Below are 11,820 nucleotides of genomic sequence, written 5' to 3'. Positions count from 1 at the left end.
CAAAGACTTTCGATGAGGTTATGGTCAGGACTCTGGTGGCCAATTGATTTGTGAAAATTATTCCTCTTGCTCCCTGAACCACTCGTTCACAGTTTGAGCCTAATAATTCTTGCAATTGTCATCCTGGAATATGGCCATGGGGCGATGGGATCTTCTGTAATGTTTGGTTGTTTAAGAAATGAAAAGCTACACTGTATTAGTTAGAGATAAAATAATTGTTACCAAACATATAACATGCCAGAAATATATTGATCACTGCAATAATGATCCAATTCTAGATGTTTTGGTCAACCAGTGTATTTAATATGAATAATATTTAACAGATTAATATTGAAAAAAATAATGTTGAGAAGATTGTTAAAAGATATTGTTACAACACTAAATTGTTATAGTATTTACTGACAGAAAATTAGTTCATAGAAGAAATTCAGAAGCAGTTTTTTTTTTCCAATTTCAGTGGAAAATTGTTACAAAATCATCAAACTTGTAAATGTATCTAATAACCCTCTGAAATGTCATTAAGCTTGTTACAGAGTTACCAGACAAATCTGCACCCTAGAATCATCGGTGACAGATAAACGTTAAAATGAGAGATAACATTAAAATAAGTCTAAACTATTTTAATGAAAACAAAAAAGACTGTAACTCTCACAAACGGTAACTGTAGGCATGTTAATGTTAAACAATAATAGATGTTCCTCACTCTTTAAAGCAATATGCAATATTAAGCTTTAGTTAAATAATTTTAAAATGTTCACTGTAGAATGTCGCATGTTGTGTGTTGGGCCTTAAACCCAAGCAGGAGTGTATTTCTGAAGGAGTGCCTTTAATCTGTTTAATTTATGTATGTCCTCTCATTGGCTATTAAGTGTCTTTGAATATTTTGTTGACATTTCAGCTTGTGTCTTCTGCAAGTATTTGAGTGTTAATTTGTATTTATCAGATTTTAGTATTACATTTGTATGTCAGTGTGTGTGCCTGATCAACCCCAAGGGCTTTTCGTTGTCCCTAAAACAGACAGTGCTTTTAGGATGGAGGACATTAAAAATAAAATGACTTCATGAAACAAAAACCTTTTGCAGTTTTGCTATTTTTTTTAAACAAGTTTTAATGCTCATACTTGTCTAACACTACCTTATATTATCACCTTATCTTTCTCCATCCCTCTCTTTGCTTTGTAGTTCCTCTTTTCCATTTAAATTGAGGGTCCTTAGTTCTTCACTGCGCTTCCTGTCAATCTCTTCAAGTTCACAGATTTTCTGGAAGAAAAATATACAATTAATACCAGAGTTTAGAACAAAATAGCTTTAGTTTAAGACTAAGAAATAGCTAATAACAAACACAAAAATATAAAGATACATAAAAAATGTGATTAAAAAAACAGGACATTTCACTGTGGTGCTATAAAACATTCATAAATAACTTCCTAATTTCTCAGGTTTTTAGACTGAAACTGTGGGTCAAGTCGCATTTAAAAACTGATGATGGCTGGTGACATTGCATGAGAGTATTGGCTGTTATGTGTTATGAGCTTATGAGTTTGTATCCTCACCTGAGAGATCTCTGTGTTGATGAGGTGCTGGTATTGGTCACCTTTTCCCAATGTCATCATCTCCTCTAAAAACTGCCTCCTGTCCTCAATCTCATCCAGAACTGTTGGTAAGAAATTACATTAAATTATAGTTTTCATGTTGATGCGTATACTACTGAGCTCCTTATCAAGTTCATTAAAGTGTCTCTGTAAACATGACTCTCCCTGCCGCCCTCTAAATTATGATTAATAAACTGAAATAAAAAAGTAAATAAATAGAACTTCTTTTACAAAAAAAATAAAAAAATAATTCAATATACAATCAGTATCATTGAAATCAGATCACTCAGATGAGAAATGAACAGCAACTGCCTGTCTCACCCTCTTGGAATCTGTCTATCTGTTGCTCTCTTCTTTCTGTGGAGTCTCTTTGGGAGTGAGTTGGCCCAGCATCCTTTTTACCAGTAGAAAGAACATTTTGTAGCCTTCTCTTCTCTTTCTCCAGATCCCCTAGAAAGAGAGAAGAATCAGCAGAGAAGGATGGAAAGATCTTTGTTGTTACACTTTTAAAGACTTCTGCAACAAACACAGGTTAGATGAATTTATGTAGGCTGAAATATGTACTGTATACAGATATTAAACTACACTTGATAGCTCACACTGATGATGACCATGGATACTGTTTTTTGTACTATGTACTGTAATATTGTCAAAAACATCATACAGCTCAGATTGTAATCTGTCATATGTCATTTGAAAGCTCTCACGGAGTAGACTCAAGTACAATCATAATTTTTGTGGGGTTTTACTAAACTTAAAGAAGTTTTTGTATGTGAATGCGGCATTTATGTCACGTTTTCGCTCTTAACTTCATGAAACATGCTCCGACCGTGGAAAATGGCACATAATTATTTACAGCAGATTATCAAGATTTAAAAGAACTCATCATAGATCTAGTCACTTAGATCTAAAGATAGTTATAGAAAGTTATAACATAAAACCCCACAGGCACACATGTAGCTAAGTAAAATAAAACGTAGCTTTCACGTGGCATTTACGCTTGTAATTTTATGGAACATGCACAGATAATAGTATGGATGTTCCCGATTGAAATGAGTCCAAAATCAACATAATACATTGTGTTGATCACGAGATACAATGGAGGAACAACAATTTAAAAAATGCCTTCAGGGTGTCAAGGGCTAAACAAAAAGGCTACCTTGGTCCTTGAGCCCATTTTTAAAATATTTTATCAGCAGTTTCTAAGCATGAATTTCCAAATGTAATGATTTTTTTTTTTTTTTTTTTTTTTTTTACGTTTTCTATCAAACAATACTTACCTTTTGACTCTCCTTGCTATCGTTTTGGAGTTCTTTATGTTTTATTTTAAAAGTTTATGTCATTCAGAAAAAAATAAAAATGCCTTCAGGGCTTAAAGGGTTAATTATTTTGGGCTCCTAAGTTTGTCTCACAGAAATGCTGTGGCTTTATGGAAGCCTGATGAAGGTGAATGAATGAATAGATTTTTTCCCCTTCTACCCCACTTTACCAGAAGCACACTGGTAAAGTAGTACACTATATCAAGTTGTTTAAAGATGAGTTATGATTTCTGTATTAACTTACATTGAAATAATACGTGACAGTGAAGTTCAGTTCAATGCAAATGTGTGTTTACATGAGTAGTGTAGAGCACAGTGCTGCATACATGCAATGAAATGCATTTGAGAATCTAATGGAATTTAATGAATCTAATCCTTCTGTCAATCCTAAAGACGAAGCAGGGCATCTCGGGAACCGCACTCCAATTGGTTCAAGTCTTACCTCTCAGGTAGGTCCTTTAGGGTGTCGTGGAGGGGTGAGGTGTCTAAGACCCAACATCTAGCTACTGGGGTTCCTCAGGGCTCAGTGCTTGGAGCAAAGAGTATAGAAGTATCAAGAGGCGAAACTTAATAGAATGTTCCATTGCAACAAAAGCACCTATGCGCAGAGCTGCAGCTCCGCCATCTTGGACTGAATGCAACTCAGCTGTCATAGAATTGAACGATACCGGTTCCAATTCAAAAGTGGTTAAGGGAACTAAATAGTAGTTTCTAGTTTTTAATATCTCTATAAATGGTAAATGGACTGCATTTATATAGCGCTTTCACAGACCCAATGGCCACCAAAGCGCTTTACATTTTGCCTCACATTCACCCATTCATACACCGATGGCAGTGTCAGCCATGCAAGGCTCGTCGGGAGCAGCTGGGGTTAGGTGTCTTGCTCAGGGACACCTCGACACTTGGTCAGGTGGAACCGGGGATTGAACCACCAACCTTCTGGTTTGTAGACAACCTACATGAACCACTGAGCCACTGCCGCCCTATAGCCTAATCTATAGCCTAAACTAAAACAGCGTGTCGAATAATGTACAACAAAATAATGCTTATGGATCGGTTTATAATTAAACGATTTCGTCATAGAGCATGAAGCTGTCAAATAGGCTATTTATTTACCCCAATAACTTTTGGGGATAACTCCCGTTTTCATACACAGCACAATTTTACAACACCAGTAACAACAGCCCATGTTCCTCATGAAATGATTGACAAATTCCTTGAATAAGCCAAAACACAATGAACGGTGAGTAGGTGAAAGGGACAACACTCCATTACACACAACAAATCAAACATTGTGCAAGTAAAGTGAACACATTTACTACAAATAGAATGACAATGGTAAGTATATTAGCTGTTCTATATGTTTTAGTCTTTAGTTTTATTATAATTTAATTCATCTTGACTGATAAAAACTTTGTACAACACGTTACATTTGATACAGAAAGAGTTAATGTACAGATTTATAGATGACTTCGCTTTAAAAAAGTTCTGTTGCGCTTCTGTTTGGGCTGTGAGAGTTGTCGATTTTGGGTCCGTAATATATGATGGATTCTGACTCTATTGAATAGTTTCACCATACAAGAGTGTTTTTGCACTTTTCCTTGTCACACACAATTTCCCTGCACTCATTGTTGTACACCTCCATGCCACTAATTTTTTTTATTTTTTTTTATTTCCAGACATAATGTTAATGCTGTATAGTTGTGCTAACGGTAAAGCCGTTGGTTCGGTCCAAAATGGCGACAGCAGCGCCATCTAGCGATTGTTGTCAAAACTGCAACGGAGTTTCGCCTCTTGGTACTTCTATACTCTTAGCTTGGACCACTTCTCTTCTCCATCTACATGACATCACTAGGATCTGTGATTCAGAAACATGCCTTTTCCTATCACTGCTACGCTGATGACACACAACTCTACCTCTCATTCCAGCCTGATGATCCGACGGTAGCTGCTCGCATCTCAGCCTGCCTGACAGACATTTCTGGCTGGATGAAGGACCACCACTTTAAACTAAACCTTGCGAAAACAGAGCTGCTTGTGGTCCCGGCCAACCCAACACTACACTACACCACAACTTCTCCATTCAGCTAAGTTCGTCATCCATAACTCCATTAAGGTCAGCCAGGAACCTTGGAGTTGAGATTGATGATCAATTGAACTTTACAGACCACATTGCTAGAACTGCCCGGTCCGATTTGCCTTGTACAACATTAGGAGGATCAGTCCCTTCCTATCAGAGCATGCTACACAACTCCTTGTCCAAGCACTTGTTCTATCCTATCCTATGGACTATTGTAATTGTAACCCTGTCAATTTTGCCCCAATAAAGTCCTGAAATGACCTTTAATGCAAACACTTAAAATTAGAGTAAAGTGCAATATCTAGTTCGCCACTAGGTGGCAGTGCACAATGAAACGTTCTTCTTCTGCTGTTTTCTGGCATTCGCCTTGCCTTAAAAAAGCCCATAGATATAAACACTAGATCTCGCCTTGGCTACGGCAGTTCATTGGAACGAATGCGTCAATAGAGCCGCCATCTTGAAACGGTAACCCCTCATCAGCGTCAATGTAGGAAAAGGTCTAACGGAAATAAAATCACCATAAATCATCATGAATGCGATTTTCTAGTTGTTTTGGGTTCGTTCCAACGGTCAGACATGTATTTATTATAGAGTCCAGAGAAATTTTTAAAAAATTACAAAATTTCACAATCTTTGAAATGTAATGTGAAATGTAATCCCTTGCTGTCTGGTTTTTAGATTTCGTTCGTGTAAACATCCATACGCAGCACAAAAGTCCGGCATCATCCATGAATTCAGCGTTACCTAGCTACTTCCTATGACAAGACCCCTGTTCCAAGATGGCGGTGGTTTTGACGCATGTTTAGAACCCCAAGGCGACATCTAGTGTTTATACCTATGAAAAAAGCCTGGAAAAACGGGAGCTAGAGCAGAAGTAAATATTAAGGTTGAAATTGATTTAGAAAACGAAATATATCCTCGAGGTTGAACTACACTGAAAATTAGACGACACCTGTTGTAAAACAAAGTTATCTCGGTGAGTGAAAACTATCATTTTGTGGTGATTAGCTTGAAACTAAAATGGTGAAATTACTAAAAAGGTTTACATTTCAATGTTACAGTGGATTTAAAAAAAAAACAGTCTGGCTATCTACAGCAGTGGATGTTACCCCACAGGTACATTTTTGTTTCTAATTTTGGTACAATGAAAAATGCATTTTGAAAGGAAATAATTTTGTTTTGAGTCAAGTATGTCAATTTTGAGTTACTATGCTATATTGTACTTTTGTTTGTCCAATTCCATTTTATTGATTTTTATTTTAAGTTGTATTATTGAACATATGGACTTTTAAATGATGAAAAGATGGAAAAAGGACATTTAGTTGAACATTAGTTAATTTTCTGCACATTTTTTAGTGTAGACTTTTTTTTTAGGCTTCTTCTGGTCCCGGATCCCTAGTGTTCTTTCCACCGAAGCTGGATTCCTGTCTGTTCACCCTGGTGCCTGGTTCCCTGGTCCACTGCCTCAACTAACAGCGCTGCAACGGTTACATTGGGTGGTTTGATATGGACGCTAAGTATTGAAGGGGTGGTTGGACAGTTAAAATATTTGAGTGCACTCAAGGGTAACTCATTTTTCTTTGAAAGATTTTCCCTTTTGTTTTTGTTTCATGAGATCTCAAAAGTTGTGGCTGATTTGTTAACATCAATGGTACTAATGCTGTGTGAACTGAACTAAATATTGAATTTTGAATAAGAAAAATAATTTGAATAAGAACTACATTCAACCTTTAATCTATTGTCCTGTGCTTCCTTTGGAGTGGAATCTATGAGTCTTTTGACCATTATGATTAGTACATAACCAACCTCCTCATCGAATCTAGATTTAGATAACTCCTACAATAGGTCCTTAGCCTGCCTATAAGCAGAACTACCACCGTAGGGTTACATAATGCTCTTCTGGCAGGTCTTCCAGCTTGCACTATCAAACCTCTGCAACCGATCCAAAATGCTGCAGCTAGAGTGGTCTTTAACGAGCCGAAGAGAGCACACGTCACTCCTCTCCTCACAAAACTGCACTGGTTGCCAGTTGCCGCTCGCATCAAATTCAAGACACTGACATTTGCCTACAGAACAACCACTGGCTCTGCTCTGCTCTATGATCTGCCAAACTCAATCAGAGCTGCTGAGTCCGTGGCCATTTTCAAGAAACGGCTGAAGACGCATCTTTTTCGGCAACACCTAATCCAATTGATACCAACACTTCTATTCTTCTATTCTATCTTCTATTCAATATTATCTTAAAAAAAAGAAAAAAAAGTACATGTACTAAGTTAGATTAAACTGGGAGGGGTCATACCACTTGCATATTGTTGTCCTATTGTTAGTTTCACTGCTTCTATTGTTCTCATTTGTAAGTCGCTTTGGATAAACGCGTCTGCTAAATGAATAAATGTAATGTAAATGTAATGGGGGAAAAAATAGCAGCAGTGAGGAAGAGGAAGAATTGGGTGATAAAGAATATAGTATAGGGAAATGTTTATTTTTTTGCACTCACGTGTTGCACTAGGCTGAAACTTTTCACGTTTGTAATTATCTCCAGCACTACATCTTTCTGCACTGCGCCTCAGCTGGTGACCCATCAGTGAGGTCACTCTGGAGACTCTGGGCTCTGACTGCACTTTTTTCTGCTCAACTGGGGTAAACGTTAGTGAAAGAGCGCCCCCATCTGATCAAACAAACACAAAAAGACAGTGTTAATGGGCATAAAATTGCCAGGACAGTTGTAGTAGGATATTATAAAATCTGTCACCTGAACTCACTTTTCAGCTGATTATTGATTTGTTTCTGTTGAAAGTCCGTTAGACCAGACTTTTGCATCATTACTACAATGAAACAAAACAAACCCACAGATGGAGCCAAAGAAAAGATAAAAACAAGATATGCATGATTGTTGGAACACGCTCGCGCGCACACACACACACACACACACACACACACACACACACACACACACACACACACACGAATATATGGTTTATGGGGACTCTCCATAGGCGTAATGGTTTTATACTGTACAAACTGAATATTCTATCCCCTTACACTAACCCTACCTATCACAGAAAACGTTCTGCCTTTTTACATGAAGAAAAAGAAAAAACATTCTGTGTATTTTATAAGCTTGTTTCCTCATGGGGACCTCAATTTAGGTCCATGAGTCCCCATGAGCATTCAGGTTAAAGTCCCCACAGGCATAGAAAAACCCACAGTACACTAGCTCGTACACTCATAGACACACACACACACACACACACACACACACACACACACACATACACACACACACACACACATTGTATTAACTGTCGTGTCTCTGTTCTGTAGTTAGTGACTCTGGACTCCTTATATTTTGATCCGCTGGCCATCATTCCTGCAAAATAAAAACACTTTACTTTTTTGCCATAAACCAAGAAAACTGGTATTTTGGTCGTCAAAGGTTTACTCACGTTACAAACGCAAAAGCAGCAAAGCGGTTCCTATGGTAACACACGCAAAACATATAAGACCGGGGATAATCCAGCAAAGCAGAGACCACCAGTCTAACAAAGAAAGCTGAACAAACTCTTTGTGTTTTAGGGTGTTTAGAGTTGCTTTCGAGATGACAAATCCACACGATTTAGATCGGATTCAATGTTTTGCAAAGCTCCCTATAAACGTTCTCCGTCAGGTGGTTTCGTGAGTTGTTCCAAAGTTGGTTGGTTGTTCACAATGTGTGACGTTTCAGGCGAACATCCAATCGCCTGAAGCAAGCAAGACAGTCACACTATCTAGGGACTTTGATACTATTCACTTTTCCGCTGAAGAATAAGCTATTTGAAAATATATATTGGAAAATAAATGGGCCTAAGTGAATGAATGAATAAATAAATCAATAAAAGCTCGACCACTGCTGAAAGAAAAAAATCGAAAATTCGGAATACGGAGTTTAGTCGACAACGAAGAAAACAACTTAGTAATTTTAAAATCTTTAAAAAGCTTTATTTAGAACTTATTCAGAGCAGCGCCATGACAGGTGATAGCGAGGCCAAAGTCCCTTTCTTGTTTAAAAAGTTATAAATATGTATATTTTTCTTACAAAAAAACACGCTTCGCTCCATGAAGGCCTTAATAAACCCACTGTAGCCTTATTGATTACTTTTCTGATGGATGGATGTGCTTCAAAATCTCAGTTACTATTCCCATAAAGCTTGAAAGAGCCAGGATATTTTTTTAATTGTGTTTGTCTAAGGATGACTTGAGGGTGAGTAAATAAATTACCTCATGACAAAGCACATAACATTACAATATAACAGGGTATTTCTCTGAATTCTGGCCTATTTCTGTCCACAGGGCGTAATTCTATTAAAAACTAATTAAATCGAATACATTTTAGCACCACTCATTAGTATAAACAAAAACAATTAAGCCTAGACTTTTTTATGGCTGCTCTTACTAATGATTTTAACACAATTTATTGGTGTTTTGTGGTACAATATCTGTGTTTTGGTGTTGTCCAACATTGTCCATGTTGTCCAAACATTATTTATCACAAATTAATTTTTAAAAAAAATATGCATATGAATTAAATGTTACCTGAACTAATAAACGACATGCACAGATTAAGCATATATATGCATTTTGTACTTTATTTTGCTTAATATCTACCTGTCCCATGGTTTAGCTGTCATTACCAACACGCTCTGCATAAAGGCACTTTTTAACTGTTTTTTTCATCAAAAGTTTATTTGGTAGCCATGGTAACCTAATATCATAGTAGAGCACATGGATTTCAAGCTGCAAGACTGATGCCTTGATGTCCAGAAAAGTAAGTAAATCTACTCTTTATTCTTTGTGTTGGGCATGTACACTTATTATGCGTCATTACCATATGTGTTGTATTTCTGTATTTTTAAACATTTTTGGATTATTTTTAAACTTTACTAGTTAAAATGGTGTACATTACATGTAGAAAGCTAGCTACACGTGCTTAGTCATCATCTTTGCTAGCAAGGCTAGTTTTTTGACAACAATGTCATTACCAGCACAGTCATTACCAGCACATTACAGCTTGTGCTGGTAATGACAGGTTGTGATGATGATGACGGCAGATACATTAAACAGTTCTTTAAAGGATTTATGTTGAATATGTTATCTTAAATGAATTAATATACATTTTCCAATCAAAAGTCAATATTTTAAATTAAGTAAAACATTTGTTTTTAAAATACTAAATTAATTAATTATAATTGTTTTGTTTAGGTGTGACATGGCTCCAAAAGCAGCTGCCCAAAGGTCCAAATCATACAGACAACGTTTAAAAGATAATCCTGAGAAATATGCACAGTATCTGCAGAGTGAGAAAGAGAGATATCGCAGAAGAAGAGAAACAGGAAAATTGAAATCTGTTTCCCTATTGAGCACGCGAGAACACAGATATGAAAAAAAATGATGGAAAGTTAATCAACAAAGGAAGAGAGCTAAGGACAGAGAAAAGGGAGAAATAGAAACTTATCTTTCAATGATTAGTCCTCCAGAATCTCCTGATCTCCAAGAGAACCAGAATAGGGATGTGCCAAATGCAAGGAATGAAAGAGGAGGTATGGCAGATTCTGTCCAAACCCCAAAGCAAAGTGGATGCAAAAAAGTCAATAGAAACAGAAGAAAGGTCTACTATGATCTTCAAAAGTCTAAAAAAAAAGCTGGAAAATGCCTTGCAAAAGGTTTTATATGTATAGGAAAAGTTTAGATATAGGCTGACTAAGAAGCATACCACTGAGCAGTCCCCAAGAACTAAAGCAAGAAAACAGTTGAGGGGAGGACATGGTAATCTCAGGAAGACTCTTGTGTTCCACAACACATTAGTCTCACAGCTGCGACAAACCTACCATCAAAAGAAAATTAAAGGAAAACAAATCATATCAAAGGTCATTGCTGGAAACATTTTGAAAAAGTACCGGTTAGTGTATGCGGCACATAAAGAACTTGGAATATCATACAAAACAATGAGAAAGAACATAATGATTCAATTATGTGCATAATAAAGAACTACAATTATATATTTCTGACAATGTTTGACAGTCTAAATGATCACTGTATTAAAAAAGTTTTGATATATGGCATTCACTTAAAATAGGCTTATATTCCAAGCCAGGGTAGATTGGTGAATCAGAAATGTAGATACTTAAATGACTATAATTCATCTTGCAAGTAAAAATCAACAACCCCATTAAGTTCAAGATAAAATAGATTCCATGTGAAACCACAAAATGTTTCAAAAGCACTGATTTATCATTTAAGTTTTATTTTTTACATATATTCGATGATGTGATGGTAATGACACATTTACTTGACATAGTTAAAGGGATACTCCACCAGTTTTTCTTATTAAACTATGTTATTCCCTTAACTAAGACGAGTTGATACATACCTCTCTCGTCTCAGTGCGTGCACTATATCGCTCTGTATTGCCGCAAAACTATGTTAGCACTTAGCTTAGCCCATGCATTAAATATGGGCCAAGCAGAGAAGCGACCAAACACTTCCACGTTTTCCCTATGTAAACACAGTTACTCGAGTAGTGTAACTTGACCTGGGCTGGTGACACAAAATAAACCGTTGCGCTTTTCTAAGCGTTTAAAATTGATGACTATATTGTATGGCGGAATACCATAACAAGTGCTTTTGAGCACTTCGACTTGGCGCAATAATATCTTCACTCGTGAAAAGTCCCGGCTCCCGCTTCCTCTCCCCCTCCCTCTTACATTTCCGTCAATACAACCAACGTGACTTTTACTACCTGTGCTGTGCTATTAGCAAACTGCAGATCATTTGCAATGGCGGACTTTGTAGAT

At 36.8% G+C, this 11,820-nt stretch overlaps 1 protein-coding gene across 3 annotated transcripts; it reads right to left on the bottom strand.

The window, feature by feature from the left end:
- Positions 1-380: 380 nt before the first annotated feature.
- Positions 381-8,627, bottom strand: cunh22orf23 (chromosome unknown C22orf23 homolog). 3 transcript variants are annotated; one of them, XM_056245108.1, is made up of 7 exons: positions 8,437-8,627; positions 8,283-8,360; positions 7,753-7,815; positions 7,488-7,658; positions 1,913-2,041; positions 1,553-1,653; positions 381-1,259 (listed from the first exon to the last, which is right to left on the bottom strand). In XM_056245108.1, exons 2-7 carry the CDS (start codon positions 8,356-8,358, stop codon positions 1,149-1,151), a joined length of 651 nt encoding a protein of 216 aa, XP_056101083.1. In that variant the 5' UTR covers positions 8,359-8,360; positions 8,437-8,627; the 3' UTR covers positions 381-1,148. The 3 variants fall into 3 exon arrangements, with proteins under 3 accessions (XP_056101083.1, XP_056101084.1, XP_056101085.1); XM_056245109.1 differs by lacking the exon at positions 7,753-7,815; XM_056245110.1 differs by lacking the exon at positions 8,437-8,627 and having other exon boundaries at positions 8,294-8,360.
- Positions 8,628-11,820: the final 3,193 nt, after the last annotated feature.

Source organism: Rhinichthys klamathensis, unplaced genomic scaffold (assembly GCF_029890125.1).
Source record: "Rhinichthys klamathensis goyatoka isolate OS25496 unplaced genomic scaffold, OSU_Roscu_1.1 h1tg001378l_1, whole genome shotgun sequence".
Taxonomy (NCBI): domain Eukaryota; kingdom Metazoa; phylum Chordata; class Actinopteri; order Cypriniformes; family Leuciscidae; genus Rhinichthys; species Rhinichthys klamathensis.
Note: the sequence above shows the minus strand (reverse complement) of the source record. Positions and strands in the feature narration are given on the sequence as shown.